Source organism: Ranitomeya variabilis, chromosome 2 (genome assembly GCF_051348905.1).
Source record: "Ranitomeya variabilis isolate aRanVar5 chromosome 2, aRanVar5.hap1, whole genome shotgun sequence".
Classification (NCBI taxonomy): domain Eukaryota; kingdom Metazoa; phylum Chordata; class Amphibia; order Anura; family Dendrobatidae; genus Ranitomeya; species Ranitomeya variabilis.
The window spans coordinates 655,633,005-655,658,169 of record NC_135233.1 but is presented as its reverse complement, the minus strand read 5'-3'; the positions used below and the strand labels follow the sequence as shown (position 1 = coordinate 655,658,169).

Genomic DNA, 25,165 nt, shown 5'->3' with positions numbered 1-25,165 from the left:
TGTGCCAACAGGACGGGAGCGAGGCGTCTTAGCCCTAGCACACGTGGTACAAGCTGACACGTATGAGACCACGTCCTGTCAGATCTTGGGCCACCAAAACCGACGTGACACCAACTCCAAGGTACCTCTAACCCCTGGGTGACCAGCCAGGACAGCATCATGATGCTCCGCCAAAACCTTCAGGCAGAGATGAAGCGGTACAAAAGATTTGTTGACGGGAAGCTCAGATGGGATCTCCTCCTGAGCCTCGGTAATCTCAGCCTCAACCTCGGTAGTGAGAGCCGAAACCACAACACCCTTTTGGAGGATGGGTACTGGATCTTCCCGAGGTTCTCCCCCCGGAAAACACCAGAACAGAGCATCCGCCTTAGTGTTTTTAGACTCCGGTCTGTAAGTGACCACAAAATTGAACCGCGTGAAAAACAATGCCCAGCGAGCCTGCCTGGGGGACAGACGCTTGGCAGACTCCAAATACAGCAGATTCTTATGATCGGTAATAACAGTTACCTGATGTACCGACCCCTCCAAGAAGTGTCGCCATTCCTCAAAGGCCAACTTGATTGCCAACAACTCCCTGTTGCTGATATCGTAGTTACGTTCGGCGGACGACAGTTTCTTGGAGAAATAGGCGCACGGACGTAAACCACTCAAAGATGAGCCTTGAGATAGTACCGGCCCCACACCTACCTCAGACGCATCGACTTCCACAACAAAGGGTTTAGATACGTCTGGCTGCACAAGAATGGGGGCTGAAACAAAACTGTTCTTAAGAAATTCAAATGCGCGCACAGCAGCCTCAGGCCAAACAGAGAAATTGGTACCCTTTTTAGTCATGTCAGTTAGCGGTTTAGCAATGATGGAAAAATCCTTGATAAATTTCCTATAGTAGTTAGAAAACCCAAGGAACCGCTGAAGTGCTTTCAGGTTATCAGGACGTTCCCAATGCAGCACCGCCTGCACCTTAGCGGCGTCCATTTTAAAACCAGAAGCAGACACAATATAACCCAAGAAAGGCAACTCTTGAACAGAAAATACACATTTTTCAAGTTTAGCATACAGCTTATTCTCTCTGAGAAGCTGTAACACCTGCCTGACATGATCTAAATGAGCATCACGGTCGCAAGAATATATGAGAATGTCATCTAGGTATACGATAACGAATTTCCCCAAAACATGCGAGAACACATCATTGATGAAATGTTGGAACACTGCAGGTGCGTTAGTCAACCCAAACGGCATCACCAAATTTTCAAAATGACCCTCAGGGGTATTAAAAGCCGTCTTCCACTCATCACCTTGACGGACTCTTATGAGGTTGTACGCCCTCCTGAGGTCAAGCTTGGTAAACCACTTAGCACCTGCCACCTGGTTAAACAAATATGGTATCAGAGGCATAGGGTATGGATCACAAACCGTAATCTGGTTCAACTCCCTGAAATCCAAACACGGGCGTAATCCGCTGTTATGCTTGGCTGGTGGTTAGGAGCACTAGAAATGACCAGATGAGCAAACTAGCAATACAGGACGAGCTCTGGGAAGTGGGAGCTCTGCTGACCACAACCCCTAATCCTATCACAACAACTAGAAATAGCTGTGGAGCGTTCCTGACTCTGCCTAGACGCCTCTTCACAGCCTAAGAGCTAACTACCCCTAAAGACAGAAAATAAGGCCTACCTTGCCTCAGAGAAATTCCCCAAAGAAATAGGCAGCCCCCACATATATTGACTGTGAGTTAAGATGGAAGTCACAAACACAGGAATGAAATAGGTTTCAGCATAGGAGGCCAGGCTAACTAAACAGACAGAGGATAGAAAAGGTATCTTTGCGGTCAGCATAAAAAACTAACAAAAAAACACGCAGAGTGTGCAAAAGAAACCACCGCACCGACTCACGGCGCGGTGGTGCCACTCTGCATCCCAGAGCTTCCAGCTAACAAGATTAAATCATTATAGCAAGCTGGACAAAAACACAGTGGTAACAAATAAGCTAGCAGGGACTTAGCTTTTGCTGAAATAGACAGGTCATCTGAAAGATCCAAGAGAACTGAACCAGTACTAGGACATTGACAGCTGGCATCAAGTAAAGATCTGAGTGGAGTTAAATAGAGCAGTCAGCCAAGGCCTGAACGAGATCAGCTGGAGAAGGAATCTCAGAACCAGCAGCTCCACTCACAGCCACCAGAGGGAGTCCATGAACAGAACTCACCGAAGTACCATTCATAACCACAGGAGGGAGCTCGAGAACAGAATTCACAACAATCCGCCATCTTTCTTCTTCACGAAGAAGAACCCTCCTGCCACCGGCGAGGATGACGGCCTGATGTGCCCTTTGCTCAAACTTTCAGCAATGTAATCCTTTAGCGCTTGTCTCTCCGGACCGGAGATATTAAACATCCTTGCTTTAGGCAATTTGGCCCCTGGTTTAAACCTGATAGAACAGTCATAAGGACGATGTGGCGGCAACTCTGAACAACCCTTCTCAGAGAACACATCCACAAAATCCAGGAGTGACTCCGGAACGCTTGAAGTCACCGCAGCCACACATGTGGCCAGGCAATTCTCCTGGCAGAACTCGCTCCACCGAATTATGTCCTGAGTTTTCCAGTCAATTACCGGGTTGTGCATAGACAACCAAGGAAAACCCAAAACCACCTGAGCAGGAAGATTCCTGAGCACCTTACATGTAACCCGCTCGGAACCCCAATGTGGAGTTTCACCTCAGCCACAAGTTCAGTAATCTCCCCCTGAGAGAGAGGAGCAGCATTGATGGTGACCACGCGGATAGGATGAGACAGTTTTTCAATCCTAAAACCTGCTGTGCGCGCAAACTCCTCATCAATGAGATTTGTGGCTGAACCACTAGCCACAAAAACAGTAATTGGCAGCTCACTGCCAGCAACAAAAACCTTAGCAGGGAGCATGCACTGAGAAACCACCATGGAGGATATACATAAGCTCAGACTGGTCTCCTCCATACCATCTGAGCTTAGAAGTTTTCCGCCGTTACGTTTTTCTTAGGCAGCAGAGGACAGATATTAATAAAATGACCCGTTTTACCACTGAAAAAACAGGCTCCCTGCTTCCTGAGCTCAGGGGCTCGATGCTTGACATGTGACACCCCTGAAATTTGCATAGGCTCCGTGGGCTCACCTGCAGCAACCTCACGTGAACCTAAACCTTCTCCCATAGGCGGTGTCTCATGCTCCCCCTGACGCAAACGGCGATCAATGTGGACAACCAGACTCATGGCGGAATCTAGAGAAGCAGGAGTCTCGTACATCAGAAGGGCTTTTTTAAGCCTTCCAGAAATCCCATGTATAAACTGACTCCGCAATGCTGGATCATTCCATTGTGTATCGATCGCCCAGCGACAAAATTCAGAACAGTAATCCTCTGCAACTCGCTCCCCCTGGCGAATAGAGCGTATCTTAGATTCTGCTAGAGCCATTCTGTCAGGTTCATCGTAGATTTTCCCAAGAGAAGAAAAAAAACTTTCCACAGAGTCAAATGCAGCAGAATCAGATGGCAAAGAAAACGCCCATGCTTGGGGATCCCCACTTAACAATGACAACACCAGGCCCACACGCTGAGCCTCATTACCTGAAGAGATCGGGCGCATACGGAAATATAGTCTGCAAGCTTCACGAAAAGAAACAAATTTACTGCGTTCCCCAGCAAATTTTTCAGGCAAAGGAAATTTAGGCTCAACAACTCTTCCTGTCGCTCCAGCTTGCACATTAGACACTGCTAGTCCCTGTTGCTGTACTGCCCCCCTCAACTCCGTGACCTGTAGGGACAGCGCCTCCAACTGGCGGGTTATGGAAGTCATGGGATCCATGACAAAACACAAAAAAGAAAAGAAACCCCTTTTTTTTTTTGTTGTTGTTTGGCCGATTATAATGTCAGGGAGAGACTAGGTGAGCGAGAGCTAATAACCCGGGCCCCTGCAGTTTCCCTCAGACTAGAGAAATCCTGACTGACCCTCTACCTAGAGTTTACGCTGATGGTGTGCATGTCTAGGCCTCGAACCTCACCCTGTCTAGGCTGAAACCTCTGCCACCACCCAGTGAAAAGGTAATACTCCAATACCCACAGTTAGCACAGACAAGGATAAAGGAAAATATACACCACGCCGCAGACACTCAGGAATACACTATAAATGTGCAGGGCAAAATAAACACAAATATAGGAAGGAGTAAATAAGACAAAGGAAAATACACCACCAGCAACGAATCTCCAACCACCAGCTCTCCTCACCAGACCGAGATAACAACGCACAAGATATATGGGGTTAATCAGAATCACTTTAAGGTTGGGGTCGCCCTAACGTATAACACGGACGAGTGCTATGTGAGAAAACATCGCATGGCACTCAGACCAGTGGTAATCTATGGCAATTCACATCTGCGATTATTTTCTCATGCCAAACCGGTAAGTGAGAACAAACGCAGCATGCTGCGATTGGCACCGAGACTCGGCCGCATCTCGGCTTGCTCGCACCCATATAAGCCTATGGGTTCGAGTGACACAGCGCACATCACTCGGATATTATCCGAGTGCTGTGCAATATACGCCGACGCCGGCAATGGAGGAGATGGAAAAATTAGTTTATCCGCCTCTTCTGCAGCTGTGCTCCGATCCGCTCTGTGCGAGAGGCTCTGTGCACAGACGCATGACACTCGGCTCCCGCTCGCAGCAGAGCAAGAGCCCAGGGTTATTAGCATATCGCATCCGATACTCTCGCATCGGATGCCATACACTACTATGGCACCGGCCTAAATGACGGCAGCTGAGTACTAACTACGATTTAACATGAGACTACTATTTAACAACCTTCATAAGAACCTTTTTTATTCATCACCCATTGCAAACAAGGAGGGCAGTATTAACCCTTTAACCCCAGTGCTATTTTCCGTTTTTGCGCTTTCATTTTTTGCTCCCCTTCTCAGAGCCATAACTTTTTTATTTTTCCGTCAATATGGCCATGTGAGAGCTTGTTTTTTTGTGGGACAAGTTGTACTTTTGAATTCAACCATTGGTTTTAACATGCATGTACTGTAAAATGGGAAAAAAAATTCCAAGTGCAGTCAAATTGAAAAACAAAAAATGCAATTCTACAGTTGTTGTTTTTTTCCTTTTTTTCCCCCGTGTTCACTAAATGCTAAAACTCACCTCACATTATGCTTCTCCGTGTCGTTATGAGTTCACAGACACCAAACATGTATAGTTTCTTGTATGTTACAGAAATATTGTTATATAATTTTTTAAAAAATCAATGAAAAATCTGCATAATTCAGAAATGTAAACACAACTGTCTCATAATGTGTGTATGTTGTAAAATAACAATTCTATGGTTTTGCTTTTTGCCCAACATATTTTTTCCAACAGAGTTGGGATTTGAACCCCAGTCTCCTACATTGGTGGTTGTGTACTTTAACCACTATGCCATCTAAGGTAGATATTATAGTGTTAGGAGCCTTGGTATGTCATTGGCTGTGTACTTAACCATTACACTATACCAGCCATTAACTATTGGAGGAATAGTCAATTAGAGTCAGTTTTCAGATCCTACCCTACTATTGCATGCTATGGAGTAAGCATCATTTTAATCCCAGTTGGCTCAGTACAAAAAGTAAACATGGGACAAAAAAACTTTTAAAAGCCACTAGAGGAAATTAAATGCATGTGGTACATTAAGATCCTATAGAAGTCTATGAATACCTTAATTAAGCTGCATACTGTTTGGAGGTTTTATGGAGCCATAATACTATGCTGTGCATGATATTTCCGGATAGTGATTTAACTATATCTACCATAGAACTTAATACTAGGAGGTCTGCAGTATATAAGCGTTTCTGTATCCAAGAAAGTATTCTCAGACTTCATAAAAATAATCTACAACGTACTTTTCCTACGTACACTGAAAAAATCAATATATACAACCCATAAGTAATCATAACAAAGTGGTTGCATGTAACACAGTAAATGAATTATTGTCACTTTTAACAGAAGGGAATTGCAATGATTTTACTTAGAAAACCAAATCATAGGTTTTACACTACATTGCTTTTTATCTTCATCTTGTGTGTTAGGAGGTTGGAATGTTTAAAGAGATCCCATTGAACTGTTTCCTGTCCATTGTCACCTTTCTTCTTCCATCCACAGATTCTCACAGAAAGTAATAAACCACCCCCCACAACATGCAAGGAAGACACTGGCAGAAAACCTATTTTCACAGGAGTTATAATGAGAGATGAGGAAAAGGGACTTCAAATTTTATTACAGTTATACATTTAGAGTGCAGTCACTTTCTTCTTTAGTTCATCACACTAGATTTACAGCAGTAATAAAAAAATGATAAACATAATATAAATTTGTGTGTCCAAATTCAGTCAAGAGTGTTGATCTTTGAGGCAAAGGGATTTCTTTATTCAATTTAAGACATCTAATTTTGAAGGCACTTTTTGATATATAATATACTGTATATATACATATATATATATATATATATATATATATATATATATATATATATATATATATATATATAGTAAATGTAAAGCCTTTTTAAAATAATTGATATTTACATACATACTATTAGTGGTATTATGTACAGTATTTATTCATTACCCATTCATTCATAGACATGTATGCTGTAATGTACTGTGCTGATATGTCCACAGCTTTAATGATTTATTTTTTTCTTAAAGCGGGTGTCCAGTTTTGGGACAAAAAAATCTGTGGTCACTCTATCTGACAGCAGACAGCTGAATCATGACAGCGTGTGGTGTGCACACTGTCCCAATTCCCTTGTATTGCCTATGTGATCATGAGGTCATGTGACCACAAATAAGTGATTTGCATACTTACAGTCACATGCTGACTAGACATGCCTGACTTTTCTCAATTTATTTCTATTGAGAAAAGTCAAAAACATCTAATCTGCACGTGACATGACTGAAACTAGGCAAATCGCCTACATGCGGTCACATGACTGCCCACTGGCATCGGTATTACACAGGTTCATGTAGAGTGACTGCACACTTTTGTCCCAAGCTTAGACAACCTTTCTTATTAATATATGCCATCATTTTTGGAGGTTTCAAAATTTTAGGAGGTCAGCTGTTCAGAGAGATGCAACTGGTCCAGTTTGCTTGAATGGGATCATACTTCAGTGGCTGGGAGTCATTTGTTAGAAAAAAACATGAAATGAAAGATGCAGCCCTAAATTAGTGCCACATTATTTTATGGGAAAGGAAGCCCACAGAACATAGTGTGATACAATATCACAGCGCAGTGTTCAGCAACTGCAACCTGACGACTTGCTAGGAGTTGCAGTTTCACAACAGCTGGAGAGCTGCCATGTGTTGAGCTCTAAAAAATCACACAGTCTTATGCGGTGATATTATTTTATTATTTATATTGTACCTGGATATTTCTGCAATCCATGACTTTCAGGAAAAGAAATTCAAATTAAAATGTGACCAGGTGTCATCTTCACTTAATTGTTATTGGCCCTGACACACCATTTCCTCAGTCCAGATCTGTCTTTGAAAAAGGTGTAAACATTTGGACATTTGCATAAAGTACCTCTCAGTTGCAAATAACTTCAGAAGATTATCACAGTGTGAAGGCTACACCAGTCAAATTCTGTATTGACAAACATCAAAGGGAGCCCTAACCAATCACTGCTGTGTCTACTTTGTGAGAGATGCCACCACCCCACCATGGCCATGTCTATTTATTGGAGTGTAAAGCAATGTAATGTTGATTAGTGAAACCTGTCCTGCTAAGGTCAAGTGGATTTACTATCTCCAAATAAATTATCTACTGATCACATATCTGACAGCGCCCTGATAAGACTTTTGGATCTGCATAGATTTCACTTGTGGTGGAGGAACGACATTTGAGTGATGAGTTTAAGTGCAGCTGAAAGTTGTGGAAAGAATTTACAGTACCGAGTAGATCATCTTCTCAGTGCAGTGGAAAATGAGCTTCAAGCTGGAAGTGAGAAGGGGGACCCAACAGAAAGAGAACTCAAAGTTTCTTTGGAGGACCAAGAACTCTGGTTGCGATTTAAGGAGCTTACCAATGAGATGATTGTCACCAAAAATGGCAGGTAGGACTCTTACAATAAGCTATTAAAATACTTTGATCATGCTTATTCACGTTACATAGGTTGAATAATCCGATGGCAGAAAGCATATGTTCTGTTTTTATTTTTTAAAATTTTATATTTGCCAGTTATTGTTGCTTGTGTTATAAAAATCACTAATGTGTTTTTTTTCTAATAATAATGTAAAATTATATCTTAGGCTCTGTTCACATCTGTGTCTTATACTATGTTACAAATTTAGTTAAAAGAAGCAGAAACTGGTTGGACTCTATTATAATCAGTGGGGTCTGTAAGTGTCTGATATAGTCTGTCATAGGAATGATCCGGCACTGTCATCATTTTTAGTGTTGTGCTAGTTTTACGGAGTTGAACAATGGAACTGAAAAATGCTGATTTGAACATTGCTTAGAAACATAGATATAGCTAATAGCTTTCAAAACTAATCCCATGAATATATAAATGTAAATATTGAGCTTTAAATGATTTTTAAGGACTTGGGAAGATTGCTTGGAATATTTACATCAATTATAGAAAAAGAATTTGGCACTCCAGATGTCAATTGCAGTAAATTTATTTCATAAGTAAGTTCATTAACAGTGCATAGACAGGTGATGCAGTATTCAATTTAACGTTTCGGCCGTAATGGCCTTCCTCAGAACAAAATGCTGAATTCAGAGTATGAGGCTGGCGACAGCGCAGAAAGAAGACAGCATGCAAAAATCCAGTAATGGTGCAAAGGGGAATCTGGAGTGCCAAATTCTTTCTCTATAATTTACGGAGTGGATTCCTATTTGTGCACCCAGCCTATGTGGAGTGTGCTGCTTAGCCTCCTTTTTTGGAATAATTATGTACGTTATTTAAATGTAGTAGCATGGGTATAAATCATTACTTTTGTTATAGTTTACAAATATTTTTACTTGACTTCTATATGTATAATTATTGCTATAATTATATAAAATTATAGAATGGAAGTGTATATAAACTATAGTGCTGCTACAATACAACATACAGGACAATATGCTTGAGGATCGGCTTTCTGCATTCCTTACAGTGGTCATATGTATGAGAGCTGTCACCTCAACTAGCTTCGGCTAATAAAAATTCCTCACGACTCATGTAGACATTCACATTTAGGTTGACTGAATATTCATTTCAGTGACGAGAGGGAGAAAGCGTCAGTGGCCTTTCTCCCAAGTGCTAAAAATTCCAATGTCAAAGAATTTTGGCAGGCCTCCTGTACACCTTTTCCGATGAAATGTTGTATTGATGGTTTACTAAAATCATAACAATAACTTCAATCTTTGTATTGTTCCCACATTGGCCACCAAGAATAAATTTATCATATGGCCAAAAGTATGGCACAAAGATTTATTAAACAGCAAATTAATTCTTCTCCCATACTCATATAATTATAAATGACACATCTTACAAGCCTTACTGAAGGCCCCAATAAAAAATAGTTACTTACTTACTAAATATTATTAAGCCTTACTATAGGCCCCAATAAAAAATAGAAGAATGTTGATCAAAACTGCTGATTTTGGTGTCATTGTTTGACCATCTGATGTGCATGGAACCCCATAACCTCTGTGGTCAGGTGGATAGGGCAAGCTTTACTTTCAGGGGTGATGAGCTGCTGCTAGATGTGTCTGACTACATTTTTCTCCTGTCATCCCAATTGCTCATGTGAGAAATTGGAAGCGATAGCTGTGTATGGCAAGCTTAAGTACCAGGTTGCTACCTATACATGGTTACCTTGTTCATATTGACTTTTATTACATTTCATTTGTCCTACCTACATTTTGTAAAATGTTGCATAGTTATCATGAAATCGGTGTGAAAACGTACCCAATTATAAAAAATATATAATAACCAGAATGAGCAAGAGATAAAAATAATAGAAAATTTTTAAGTCATAAAATTATAAGGTTCTAAATTGATCAATATGACTGACTGATGGATATAGCGAGAGAACAATGTCCATGGATTTCTGTGAATTCTATAAAGCTGGATTAAAAAAGTTCTTAGAGAAAAGGTAGCAAAGTAATTAAAGCTACTTCTTGGCATATAAGTTGTTTGACCCCAAATTAAAGACAAAAGAAGATGCTGAGCTCAAAGGAAATTAAAGGGGAAGAATAGTTCATTTCCTTTTTAACGCCACCTTTTGAATTACTTTATTTGTCTTTGGCTAAAAAGAAACAGATAGGTACGTCCCACCCACCCATGGAGAACCTAAGCCATGGTGTGACTGTAGATACTGTTTCCAGTTTAATATCTCCTAAACTGTATATGATAGGACATTTGTTACCTTACTGTTATATGAATGTGCTGTAGTAACACAATTTCTTTATGTTTTAGGCGAATGTTTCCAGTGCTAAAAGTGAGCGTGTCTGGGCTAGACCCTAATGCTATGTACACTTTCCTACTGGACTTTGTGTCAGCAGATAACCACCGGTGGAAGTATGTAAATGGTGAATGGGTTCCAGGAGGGAAACCTGAGCCTCAAGCTCCGAGCTGCGTCTACATCCACCCAGACTCCCCAAACTTTGGAGCCCATTGGATGAAAGACTCTGTTTCTTTCAGTAAAGTTAAACTCACTAATAAAATGAATGGTGGAGGCCAGGTAATATCATTTTATTATCATTATTAATAATATTTGTAATAATAAAACTGTAACTGCCTTTTTTGTAAGGATAGTAATCGATTCTTTTTTTATTATCAGATTATGTTAAACTCATTGCACAAATATGAACCCAGAATTCACATCGTAAGAGTTGGTGGCCCTCAGAGGATGATCACTAGCCACTCATTTCCAGAGACACAATTCATTGCTGTGACTGCATATCAAAATGAAGAGGTATACAACCTGGAGAATATATTTTACCCATCAACAAATACATTTAATATTACTTGGTTAGACACTTACCTTCTGCATCATAAATGTTTTATAGTAAAAAATACCTTTGGCTTGTAACAACCAATAAAACCACATTAACCATGTGGAATAAATAATAATTAACATATTAATTTATAATAAAAAATAAATGGTTTATGTACTGTAAATATTTTGTATAATAATTATCTTGTGTTTTATATATTTTATGTGTAATTTCTGTACTTATGGCTTCTTTGTATATTTTAGATTACTGCTCTTAAAATAAAGCACAATCCTTTTGCCAAGGCTTTTCTGGATGCTAAAGAGAGGTATCCCTTGTATTTTATTGTGTTGGAACTGTGGGTTTTTATATTCATTTGTGGCATTTACCTTCTGTTACCTATTTTTATTTAAACCAACCTTGATATCTGTAAGAGATTGAGTTACTTTGTTACTCATAAAACTCCCATTAATTGGACATTTAGAACCTAAAATAAATAGATTTTTACCTGCCCTGTAAATTTTAATATTATGCCAGATTTTTCCACATTAACAGTTCTCTTGCATGAAAATAATTTTTATTAAATACCATAAATATAATAAAATAGTGACATTATAATACTAAACATAATCAAGAAGTAATGGCAGTCACATTAGATACAGGAATAGCAGTCACACTAGATATATCACAAAACAACACAGACAGGCTACAGTAAGCCAAATGATCAAAATACCAACCAAAAGACTGATAGACTAATGTGGCTGAAAATTATCCACCATAGTTGTGATAAAATATATTCATGCCAAAGAACAGCACCCCAGTAGATTGCAGAAGAAAATTTAGCGCCCTAGTGGGATACAGACCCTCTGGGTTAGAGCTTCAATGCATGTTCCCCTTTACTGGTTTCTTCATAAGGAGGGCCTGGAGGTCAAGTCACATCTGGAATGCATTCTTGCTATTATCCCCTCTGGGACTCATGTATCCATATGCACCCGAAACACTTAATTGTGTCAGTGGTAGGGTAGTTAAAGGTTCACTTATGCGCAGCATCTGCCTGGGCATTCACTTGCTTTTAAATAAATAGCCAATAAAAGGCAGTAATAAGAATAATAAAAGTCACTCAAGAATAGAGGAAAGAGGATTGTATGATTCATAAAACAGATGCTGTACAGGTGTGTTTGGTAGAGTACAAATAATTAAAGCTGACTATGGAAAGTACTGGTACTGTGGGACCTTTGCGTTCCTCCAAAATAGTCCTGGTTATAGCTGTTGTCTCTCCAGTGTAGCAGCCCCAGTGCTTTCATAAGTTGAGACAATGAAATCTTCTGAAATTCAAATTTTCTAGATTGGACAAATTTTTGCAAAAATATTGATTCATTGATTTTTATTGCCCTAAAAAGATGTGTATAGCACTGTAAGGACTCATAAGACTGTATTTCATTATTTTCAATCTCTTTAACATAAACACAGAGATGTCAAAATAGGCTAATTATAAAAATGAAGGTTAAGCACCAAGTAGTAACCAGCAGCCCATTTAATAAATCCATTTCATGTTTTTTAAAAATTAAGAAACCGGCCAAAAATTATCACTCATAGTATTTTGTGATCAGGTAAGCCAGTATGTAAATAACACTGACACAAACTGGAGGAGTCGCTGTTAGAAGTAACATTATTATTTTTTTTATTATGCTTACATTACATTCTACTGTGCTTCAAAGATATTGCCATTGCTGCCCCCATTGGGGATCACAATCTAGATGACCTAATCTACTATATAATTTTCTAAGGGTCATTTCCGTATTTCTGTATGTCTTTCTGTCTGTCTTTCTGTCTGTCTGTCACGGAAATCCCAAGTCGCTGATTGGTCGCGGTCAAACGGCCACGACCAATCAGCGACGAGCACAGTGCGGCCGCGAAATGGTTGCTCCCTAATCCCCTGCCGCCAGTGCCCGCTCCATACTCCCCTCCATTCAGTGCTCACACAGGGTTAATGGCTGCGCTACACCGCGTTATGCCACGGTGTAACGCACTCCATTAACGCTGCTATTAACCCTGTGTGACCAACTTTTTACTATTGATGCTGCCTATGCAGCATCAATAGTAAAAAGATCTAATGTTAAAAATAATAATAAAAAAAAAAATCATTATATTCTCACCTTCTGGCGCCTTTCCGGCTCCTCGCGACGGTCCAGTCCATGCATTGCGGTCTCACGAGACCGCTACGTCATCATCTCGCGAGACCGCAATGCACTCTTGGGACTGGAGCATCGTGAGGAGCATCGGTAAACACCTGGCCTGGATCCGGGGGCCGACCGAAGGTGAGTATATATCTATTTTTTATTTTAATTCTTTTTTTAACAGGGATATGGTGCCCACATTGCTATATACTATGTGGGCTTTGCTATATACTACATCTCTGTGCTATACACTATGTGGGCTGTGCTATATACTACGTGGCTGTGGTATATATTACGTGGCTGGGCAATTTACTACATTGCAGTGCTCTATACTACATGGCCTGGGTTATATACTGCATGGGAAGTGTTATATACTACGTCTCTGTGCTATATACTACGTGGCTGTGCTATATACTATGTGACTGTGCAATATATTACGCGGCTGTGCAATATACTACATGGCTGTGCAATATATTATGTGGCTGGGCAATTTACTACATTGCTGTGCGCTATACTATGTGGCCTGGGTTATGTACTGCATGGGCAGTGTTATATACTACATCTCTGTGCTATATACTATGTGGCTGTGCAATAAATTACGTGGCTGTGCAATATACTACGTGGCTGTGCAATATATTACGTCGCTGGGCAATATACTACGTGTCTGTGCTATACACTACGTGTCTGTGCTATGTACTATGTGGCTGGGCAATATACTATGTGGCTGGGCAATATACTAGGTGGCTGGGCAATATACAATGTGTCTGTGCTATATACTATGTGTCTGTGCTACATACTACGTGTCTGTGCTATATACTATGTGACTGGGCAATATACTACGTGGCTGTGCTATATACTACGTGTCTGTGCTATATACTACGTGTCTGTGCTATATACTACGCGTCTGTGCTATATACTACGTGTCTGTGCTATATACTACGTGGCTGGGCAATATACTACGTGGCTGGGCAATATACTACACGTCTGTTCTATACACTACATGTCTGTGCTATATACTACGTGGCTGGGCAATATACTACGTGGCTTGGCAATATACTATGTGTCTGTGCTATTTACTACGTGGGCTGTGCTATATACTACGTGGCTAGGCAATATACTTCGTGGCTGTGCTATACAGTACATGGCCTGTGCTGTATACTATGTTGCTGTGCTACAGTGGGGCAAAAAAGTATTTAGTCAGTCAGCAATAGTGCAAGTTCCACCACTTAAAAAGATGAGAGGCGTCTGTAATTTACATCATAGGTAGACTTCAACTATGGGAGACAAACTGAGAAAAAAAAATCCAGAAAATCACATTGTCTGTTTTTTTATCATTTTATTTGCATATTATGGTGGAAAATAAGTATTTGGTCAGAAACAAAATTTCATCTCAATACTTTGTAATATATCCTTTGTTGGCAATGACAGAGGTCAAACGTTTTCTGTAAGTCTTCACAAGGTTGCCACACACTGTTGTTGGTATGTTGGCCCATTCCTCCATGCAGATCTCCTCTACAGCAGTGATATTTTTGGCTTTTCGCTTGGCAACACGGACTTTCAACTCCCTCCAAAGGCTTTCTATAGGGTTGAGATCTGGAGACTGGCTAGGCCACTCCAGGACCTTGAAATGCTTCTTACGAAGCCACTCCTTCGTTGCCCTGGCGGTGTGCTTTGGATCATTGTCATGTTGAAAGACCCAGCCACGTTTCATCTTCAATGCCCTTGCTGATGGAAGGAGGTTTGCACTCAAAATCTCACGATACATGGCCCCATTCATTCTTTCATGTACCCAGATCAGTCGTCCTGGCCCCTTTGCAGAGAAACAGCCCCAAAGCATGATGTTTCCACCACCATGCTTTACAGTAGGTATGGTGTTTGATGGATGCAACTCAGTATTCTTTTTCCTCCAAACACGACAAGTTGTGTTTCTACCAAACAGTTCCAGTTTGGTTTCATCAGACCATAGGACATTCTCCCAAAACTCCTCTGGATCATCCAAATGCTCTCTAGCAAACTTCAGATGGCCCGGACATGTACTGGCTTAAGCAGTGGGACACGTCTGGCACTGCAGGATCTGAGTCCATGGTGGCATAGTGTGTTACTTATGGTAGGCCTTGTTACATTGGTCCCAGCTCTCTGCAGTTCATTCACTAGGTCCCTCCGCGTGGTTCTGGGATTTTTGCTCACCGTTCTTGTGATCATTCTGACCCCACGGGGTGGGATTTTGCGTGGAGCCCCAGATCGAGGGAGATTATCAGTGGTCTTGAATGTCTTCCATTTTCTAATTATTGCTCCCACTGTTGAGTTCTTCACTCCAAGCTGGTTGGCTATTGCAGATTCAGTCTTCCCAGCCTGGTGCAGGGCTACAATTTTGTTTCTGGTGTCCTTTGACAGCTCTTTGGTCTTCACCATAGTGGAGTTTGGAGTCAGACTGTTTGAGGGTGTGCACAGGTGTCTTTTTATACTGATAACAAGTTTAAACAGGTGCCATTACTACAGGTAATGAGTGGAGGAAAGAGGAGACTCTTAAAGAAGAAGTTACAGGTCTGTGAGAGCCAGAAATCTTGATTGTTTGTTTCTGACCAAATACTTATTTTCCACCATAATATGCAAATAAAATGATAAAAAAACAGACAATGTGATTTTCTGGATTTTTTTTTCTCAGTTTGTCTCCCATAGTTGAGGTCTACCTATGATGTAAATTACAGACGCCTCTCATCTTTTTAAGTGGTGGAACTTGCACTATTGCTGACTGGCTAAATACTTTTTTGCCCCACTGTATATACTATGTGGCCTGTGCTTATATGCTACGTTTGCTGTGCTATATGCTACTTGGCTGTGGTATATTTCTCTGCTGTATCTGTGCATCATGAATTGTGGTATATGTTAAAGAGGGGGGCCCACTGAGACTCTTTCACCCGGGGCCCTCAAAAACCTGGAGCCGGCCTTGGCTTCACTGATTGTTCGTGGACGGGCGTGACCAATCAGCGACAGTCGCAGTCCGCCCGCGAATTGGCGCGGAATTTGAACCACGCTTCGCTAATTGGTCACGCCCGGCCGGCCGAATCCTGTGTATAAATTGCATTATTCTGAAAACTTTATAAATAATCTGCATACATATTCTAGAATACCTGATGCATTAGAATCGGGCCGGGCCACCATCTAGTGGTATAAAATTGGAATGTATAAAGAACTCAGAATAACCAAAGGAAACCCACGAAAACTCAAGGAGAACATATAAACTCCTTGCAGATGTTGTCCTTGGCAGGATTTAAACTCAGGACCCCAGTGCTGGAGTCACACGATATGCCATATATTTCATAATGCCCTTCCCTTCTTCACCACTTATATGCTTGCTGTAGAGAAAGAAGGCAATCTCTTGCTTGTGTCTGGTAGTATTAGGGTATGTGCACACGTCCGGATTTCTTGCAGAAATTTCCTGAAGAAAACCGGAAATTTTCTGCAAGAAATGCGCATTTTTTTTTTGCGTTTTTTTTCCGTTTTTTTCGCTTTTTTTTAGCATTCTGCAAGCGTAATTAGCTTGCAGAATGCTAAAGTTTTCCAAGCGATCTGTAGCATCGCTTGGAAAACTGACTGACAGGTTGGTCACACTTGTCAAACATAGCGTTTGACAAGTGTGACCAACTTTTTACTATAGATGCTGCTTTTGCAGCATCTATAGTAAAAGATAAAATGTTTAAAAATAATAAAAAAAATTAAAAAAATGGTTATACTCACCCGCAGACAGCTGATCTCCTCACCGGCGTCCGTTCCGTATAGATGGTGTGTGCGCGCGGGACCTTCCATGACGTCGCGATCACGTGAGCGGTCACATGACCGGTCTCGACCAATCACAAGACGGCGACGTCATCGGCAGGTCCTTCATCGCACACCAGCTACAGGAACTGAAGCGACAGCGTGCAGTGGAGAGGCGGGAAGACATCGAAGGTGAGTATAGGACTATTTTTTATTTTAATTCTTTTTTTTTTGACCAATTATATGGTGCCCAGTCCGTGGAGGAGAGTCTCCTCTCCTCCACCCTGGGTACCAACCGCACATAATCTGCTTACTTCCCGCATGGTGGGCACAGCCCCGTGCGGGAAGTAAGCAGATCAATGGACTCCTAGGTGTGCGGAATCCCCTGCAATTCCGCATTTTAATGAACATGTTGCTTTTTTTTCCGCGATGCGATTTTTTCGCGGAAAAAAAGGCTACATTTGCACAAAAAATGCGGAATACACTGAAAATAATGGGAGGCATATGTTAGCGTTTTTATCACGTTTTTATAGCGAAAAAACGCGAAAAAAACGCGAAAAATACTGAACGTGTGCACATGGCCTTATTGCCTAGTCAGCTGGTGCAAATGGTGATGCAGCTTCTGCTGCTAGCAGTGCCAGCATTCTTATCTGTGGTATGTTTCTCTTTACGTTTCTCTTTTACAATGCCCTATCCATACCCATTGCCAATTTTTATTTTACCATACATTTTGTACAACACTCTAATTATCTTTTGACATTATATTCAATCTCAATTATTGAATCTTTGCCAAAAAAATATATAATAGGAGATGCTAGGTAGTAGGTCCACATAAAGAAATTAAAATATGGTGGTGGGGTGGAAGGTTGCTGTGTATGCGTGGCATGTACAGTTGTCAAATTTGACAAGTAAAATAGGTGTGCAAAAACAGATATCCAAGGTTAAATGTCTACCTTTTTTCCTTTTCCTATTTTTTTTACACAATTTACCTCCCTTTCCCAAAAATGACAAAATAAGAAATGCTAACTAGGTACATGGCTAAAAAGTAAGCACCTGTAGCAAGGTGCTGTGTTGGTGTGATGTGCATACAATTGGACTAGCAAAATAGTTGTGCAAAAATAAAAATGTTTGCGACATGCACACTTTTTGAGGTAAACGGCTACAGGTCTGGATTTTTTAAAAAATTTTTTTGTTCAAAAACAATTATTTCCCCCTTTAATAAAATAATTGCACAAGAAATGCAAAAACTGTGACTGTACAGTTTCTTGTCACAAACAAGCACATTGACACTGATTTTAATTTTTTTCTGTAAAAAAACAACAACTATTTTACTGTTTTGCTTCTCCTTTATATTAAATTAAAGGGGTTGTCCACTACTTGAACAACATCTTCTGAATCCCCATGCCCCCCCCCAGTACAATGATAACACTTAGGGTATGTGTCCACGTTCAGGATTGCATCAGGATTTGGTCAGGATTTTACATCAGTATTTGTAAGCCAAAACCAGGAGTGGGTGATAAATGCAGAAGTGGTGCATATGTTTCTATTATACTTTTCCTCTACTTGTTCCACTCCTGGTTTTGGCTTACAAATACTGATGTAAAATCCTGACCAAATCCTGATGCAATCCTGAACGTGGACACATACCCTCACACTCACTTCTGGTTCTGGTGTCGTTAAAGAGGTCTCGGCACTGGCACTCCTGGGGCTCGCATGACATTGTTATGTCGCATGATACTGGAGACAAATTAGCGCAGGTTTCACTCTCCCCTCATTCGTACTGCAGATCTTACTTCCTCTGATTGCCACTTACGTCCATAAGAGAGGAGATTGAAGCAAGCGCTAATTGGTTGAAGGGATCGTGTGACATGTCACAATGTCACCTGATCCCTGTAAAAGCCAGAGCCAACATCTCTGGAATGGCACCCTCATTCCCTCATCTTCACTTGCCTCATGGTTTAGGCTCTCTCTTACTATAAGTATTAAAGAGCTGTGAGCACTGATGTCTTCTCACCGTCCTAAAATCACCCTAAGATGGCTGCTGCATTTCCTGCCTCAGCTTTTATAGAAGCTGTGATATCACCTCCTGAGTTGCTGCACTATACCATGTGATGCAATTGCTGCAAAGGATTATAGGGAAATTTGTGCACTTGCACTTAAAATCTATTCAGCACTCTGTGACAGGTACAATCTTCTGCAATTTGTTAAAAGATGATTTCACACAAATCAAATTGCAAATTTTTTCAGATTTGTCTGGACCTGCAAATTTCAAACAATTTGATTCAACACTACTAACATTGAATCAATTCTATCATCTTTATCTTTACATATAAGTAGTAATGGGCGGACCCGTGGTGTTCGAGTCCGTTGGGTTTGGCTGAACATTAAAAAAAGATTGGTTAGGGTACCAGAATGGTACCCAAACTCGAACCCGAACTTGGACCCCATTCAAATGAATAGGTGGCCTGAACATCCTGTGGTTTTCTCACTGTCATCTTTGTGTCAGTATGGGAAGCCCCGACTTTCATCAGCGGTAAATTTGCTACAGTTCCCACACGTTCACATATAGATATATACTCGTATATATATACGGTATATATATATATTGTGTGAGCCAGCAGCAATGATCGGCAGCAAAAATGTTACCAGCAGTCACAGGCGTCATCTGATGAAAGTACTACTTACATCATTGTACGCTTGGTCTTGCTGATAGCAGCGAGAGCAGGAATACAATGATGAGAGTATTCACCATCCGGCGCCTGTGCAATGAATAAATAAATAAAATTAAAAATGTCATAGGATCCCTCTATTCTTGCTAACCAGTACAGGCAAAACTGAAACTCAGCTGTCAGCTTTATCTTGGCTGGTTATCAAAAAATAGAATGATGCCATGCAGTATTTTTTAAATTATTTAAATAAATAATTTAAGAAAATGGCATGGGTCCCCCCATAACCCACCAAGCAGTTGGGGGCTGGTATTCTGAGATTGGGAAGGGGACATGGATATTGGCCTTCCCCAGGCTAAAAATAGCAGCCCCCAGTTGCCCCAGAAAAGGCACATCTATCTGATGTGCCATTTCAGTCCATTTACCCAGCTCTCCTCACTTGGCTTGGTGTAGTAGCAACTGGGGTAATTGTATTTTAGTTGATGTCAGCTTTGCAATGTTAGTTGACATCAAGCCCAGTCGCAGGGGTTAGTAATGAAGAGGCTTCTATCAGACCTCCCCGTTACTAACCTCATAGTCAAATGTGATCAATTGTGACAGAGACAGAGTAAAGTCCTGTAATTGAAATAAACACACAGTCTCCTTTATTTTAAATAAAAAAAAATCCCTGACCCTCTTTTACCCATTTATTCATCAAAATTTACATAAAAAAGACAATTAATACTTACCTTTCTGCTGATAATCCATCAATGGCCATGTCTCACGACAATCTGATTGGTTTGGAGAGTGATCACATCAGGTAAAAGAGGGTCGGGGAGTTTTTACTTCAAATAATAGAGTCTGTGTTTGTTAAAATTAAAGGACTTTACTCTGTCTCTGTCTTTATTACATTTATCTATGGGGTTAGTAATGGGGCTAGAGACAGATGCCGTCCATTACTAACCTCTGGACTTGATTTCAGCAAAGCTGACATCAACCCCAATACTATTGCCCCACTGCACCAGGGCAAGTGGGAAGAGCCAGGCAAAATGCCAGAATTGGCACATCTAATGGATGCGCATTTTCTGGGGTGGCAGGGAGCTTTCAGGTTGGGGAGAGCGAATATTCATGGCCCCTTCCCAGTCTGAGAATACCAGCCCCCTGCTGTCCTCTTTAGCTTGGCTGGTTATCAAAAATGGGGAGGATCCTATTCCTTTTTTAAAAATTACTATTTAAATAGTTAAAAAAAGGCATGGGGACCCCTCTATTTTTGATAACCAGCCAAGATTAATCTCACAGCTAGGGGCTGTGACCCACAGTTGTCAGTTTTGCATACACTAGTAATCAAACATAGATGAGATTGCACATCTTTTTCTATTTGTTATCACAGTGTGCACTGTCCAATCACAGCCATGCCATTACTTCACATGACTATCACTGAGCCAAAAGAGCCCACACAGTAAAGCTTGTTGATTGGCTGTGCCATAACTTTCAGCAAGCTTTGGGCTGCAGAACCTGAACAACAACATGGACTTCCTGGAGAAGTCCGTGGTCGGGGTCCATGCATGGTCACTAGGTGTTCAATACGGACCTTGAACCTTTCAGTTCGTAGTCAAATTTTCATCAGTTCCAGAATGAGGAAATGTCCTAGTGCCATGCCACCAATAGCTATTTGTATATCACCTTCGTAAGAATGAATTGTATTGATGGTGTGCTGTTTTTAAAAACTAAACCTTACATGTTCTGTTTTCAGAAGTGACCACAAAGAACTACTGGAGGAAGTTGGAGACTGTCAACAAGGTTATTCACAAAGTAAGTTACAGCATATAGTTCTTCAAGTCACAGGAGACATTTTATGACAGTTTACAGAAAGCAAACAACTGCATCTTATATGTTCTACAAGAATGCTCATACTTAATTTATTTTCCTGTCATCTTAGTAAATAGCTGGTTTATTCCAGCCTCTGGATCCTTATGCTCTCCTGCAAATCCCCATTCCCAATTTGGAGGCCCCATGGCCTTATCTTCTCATGGCTGTGATCGATACTCCTCCCTGCGAAATCCCCGAACAGCTCCATACCCAAACCCATATTCTCACAGAAACAATTCTCCAAGTGAGTATTGAACATAAAAAAAATTACATTTCCTTTCTTATTTACTTTCTAATTATCTATTAAATATAGCTTAAGCCTCTATAAGAAATGGTGAATAGCAAAATATGTAAGACAAATATATAGCCCTTTATGAATATATACTGTACATAGTTAAAACACATCACACTTAAAAATTTGCAGACACAAAAGAAGGAGGCAAAAAGCAGGGGTCCGCAAGTTAGTAATATACAATGTATACCATCAGAAAGTTAGACCAATGAACATTTACTAGAGATGATTGAATCGATGCGATGGTTGATGCTTATCAAATTCGAGCCGAATCTTATGATATTCACAGGCAAATTCAAATAATTTGTGATTCAAAAAAAGTCTGCACTTTTTTTTACACATTGCAGAAGATTGCATCAGCCACAGGATGCTGGCATGACTTCAGACACGACAGCACAGACTTCCTCATAATGCCTTGCAGGTATCATATCATATGGTATAGTACAGCCAATCAGGAGGAACTATCATAGCTTGTATAAAAACCTAGGCAGAAAATTCAACAGACATTTTATGATGATTTTAAGATAGCGAGAGGGTGTCAAAGTTCACAGTTCAGTAATACATGCAGGACGAGAAAGTCCTAAAACATTGTGCATAAAATCCAGATGGTAATGTGTTGTATAACTGCAGCACTGAGGAAGAGGAGTGTAATAGTCTGTGAATAATACAGGGTATAACTTGACAGTGTGATAAGAGAGATTGGAGATGTGTAGCTGGTATTTGTATTAGAATTACAATTAAATTTGTTTCTATGTTCTTAAAGTAATAATAGAAAACAAAAGCAAGACATCGCAATAGTTATTAAAATAAAAAAAATCTGTGTCTAGCGGTGTTCATGGTTGTCACAAGCGTACAGTGTCCATTTTAGGACATGATCATATATCAAAGTAAAGCATCAGAAATACTTTGTCTGATACCTGAATCTGATACCTGATTCTGATACCTGAGTCTGATCCCTGAGTCTGATATATGATTCTGTTACCTGAGTCTGATCCCTGAGTCTGATATATGATTCTGATACCTGAGTCTGATATATGATTCTGATCCCTGAGTCTGATCCCTGAGTCTGATATATGATTCTGATACCTGAGTCTGATATATGATTCTGATCCCTGAGTCTGATATATGATTCTGATGCCTGAGTCTGATATATGATTCTGATCCCTGAGTCTGATCCCTGAGTCTGATATATGATTCTGATCCCTGAGTCTGATATATGATTCTGATCCCTGAGTCTGATATATGATTCTGATCCCTGAGTCTGATCCCTGAGTCTGATATATGATTCTGATGTATGATTCTGATCCCTGAGTCTGATACATAATTCTCATACCTGAGTCTGATACCTGATTTTGATACATGATACACTCAAACATCAGAGTCAGAAGGTTTTTCAGACACCCTCAATACAGTACTTGAATGGTTCATCTCATAAGCAAAGAAAAATGATCTTTTCCCTGCCATTTGAGCTAATGGCTGAGTGGTTAAGCTCTTGGATTATGGGGTGGAAAGCTTGAGTTCAAGCCTAGTGAAAGTAAGCTTTGTTTTTTAAGTTATGCTGCCTGGCACACAAACTCCAGAGTTGTTTCACTTTGATGAGTGAAGAAAGTTACATATCATGTACAGGTCCTTCTCAAAAAATTAGCATATAGTGTTAAATTTCATTATTTACCATAATGTAATGATTACAATTAAACTTTCATATATTATAGATTCATTATCCACCAACTGAAATTTGTCAGGTCTTTTATTGTTTTAATACTGATGATTTTGGCATACAACTCCTGATAACCCAAAAAACCTGTCTCAATAAATTAGCATATTTCACCCGTCCAATCAAATAAAAGTGTTTTTTAATAACAAACAAAAAAACCATCAAATAATAATGTTCAGTTATGCACTCAATACTTGGTCGGGAATCCTTTGGCAGAAATGACTGCTTCAATGCGGCGTGGCATGGAGGCAATCAGCCTGTGACACTGCTGAGATGTTATGGAGGCCCAGGATGCTTCAATAGCGGCCTTAAGCTCATCCAGAGTGTTGGGTCTTGCGTCTCTCAACTTTCTCTTCACAATATCCCACAGATTCTCTATGGGGTTCAGGTCAGGAGAGTTGGCAGGCCAATTGAGCACAGTAATACCATGGTCAGTAAACCATTTACCAGTGGTTTTGGCACTGTGAGCAGGTGCCAGGTCGTGCTGAAAATGAAATCTTCATCTCCATAAAGCATTTCAGCCGATGGAAGCATGAAGTGCTCCAAAATCTCCTGATAGCTAGCTGCATTGACCCTGCCCTTGATGAAACACAGTGGACCAACACCAGCAGCTGACATGGCACCCCACACCATCACTGACTGTGGGTACTTGACACTGGACTTCAGGCATTTTGGCATTTCCTTCTCCCCAGTCTTCCTCCAGACTCTGGCACCTTGATTTCCGAATGACATGCAAAATTTGCTTTCATCAGAAAAAAGTACTTGGGACCACTTAGCAACAGTCCAGTGCTGCTTCTCTGTAGCCCAGGTCAGGCGCTTCTGCCGCTGTTTATGGTTCAAAAGTGGCTTTACCTGGGGAATGCGGCACCTGTAGCCCATTTCCTGCACACGCCTGTGCACGGTGGCTCTGGATGTTTCCACACCAGACTCAGTCCACTGCTTCCTCAGGTTCCCCAAGGTCTGGAATCGGTCCTTCTCCACAATCTTCCTCAGGGTCCGGTCACCTCTTCTCGTTGTACAGCGTTTTCTGCCACATTGTTTCCTTCCAACAGACTTACCATTGAGGTGCCTTGATACAGCACTCTGGGAACAGCCGATTTGTTGAGAAATTTCTTTCTGGGTCTTACCCTCTTGCTTGAGGGTGTCAATGATGGCCTTCTTGACATCTGTCAGGTCGCTAGTCTTACCCATGATGGGGGTTTTGAGTAATGAACCAGGCAGGGAGTTTTTAAAAGCCTCAGGTATCTTTTGCATGTGTTTAGAGTTAATTAGTTGATTCAGAAGATTAGGGTAATAGGTCGTTTAGAGAACCTTTTCTTGATATGCTAATTTATTGAGACAGGTTTTTTGGGTTATCAGGAGTTGTAGGCCAAAATCATCAGTATTAAAACAATAAAAGACCTGACAAATTTCAGTTGGTGGATAATGAATCTATAATACATGAAAGTTTAATTGTAATCATTACATTATGGTAAATAATGACATTTAACACTATATGCTAATTTTTTGAGAAGGACCTGTATATAAGACTGGAAATCAAAATGATTTTTCCACTCACTGAGAGTTTGCACAGCAGATTTCATAGCCAAAGAAAATCTGCTCAGTGTAAACCTTGAGCTTGTGTTACGATGGTAAGGCTACTAGCTGCTGTCTCTAGAGTGGAGCTTTTTCTGGGTTCAAATCCCATATTTGATTTTTTTTTTAACTATGCAGGTTACCAC

At 40.6% G+C, this 25,165-nt stretch overlaps 1 protein-coding gene across 1 annotated transcript in view; it reads left to right on the top strand.

The window, feature by feature from the left end:
• Window positions 1-7,912: 7,912 nt before the first annotated feature.
• Window positions 7,913-25,165, top strand: part of LOC143809802 (T-box transcription factor T-like) — a 39,711-nt gene continuing 22,458 nt past the window's right edge. Inside the window, exons 1-7 of the mRNA XM_077292808.1 lie at window positions 7,913-8,118; window positions 10,474-10,738; window positions 10,838-10,972; window positions 11,258-11,319; window positions 21,323-21,385; window positions 21,516-21,682; window positions 22,580-22,587. Coding sequence (XP_077148923.1) covers window positions 7,913-8,118; window positions 10,474-10,738; window positions 10,838-10,972; window positions 11,258-11,319; window positions 21,323-21,385; window positions 21,516-21,682; window positions 22,580-22,587 — 906 coding nt within the window. The remainder of the gene's footprint in view (window positions 8,119-10,473; window positions 10,739-10,837; window positions 10,973-11,257; window positions 11,320-21,322; window positions 21,386-21,515; window positions 21,683-22,579; window positions 22,588-25,165) is intronic.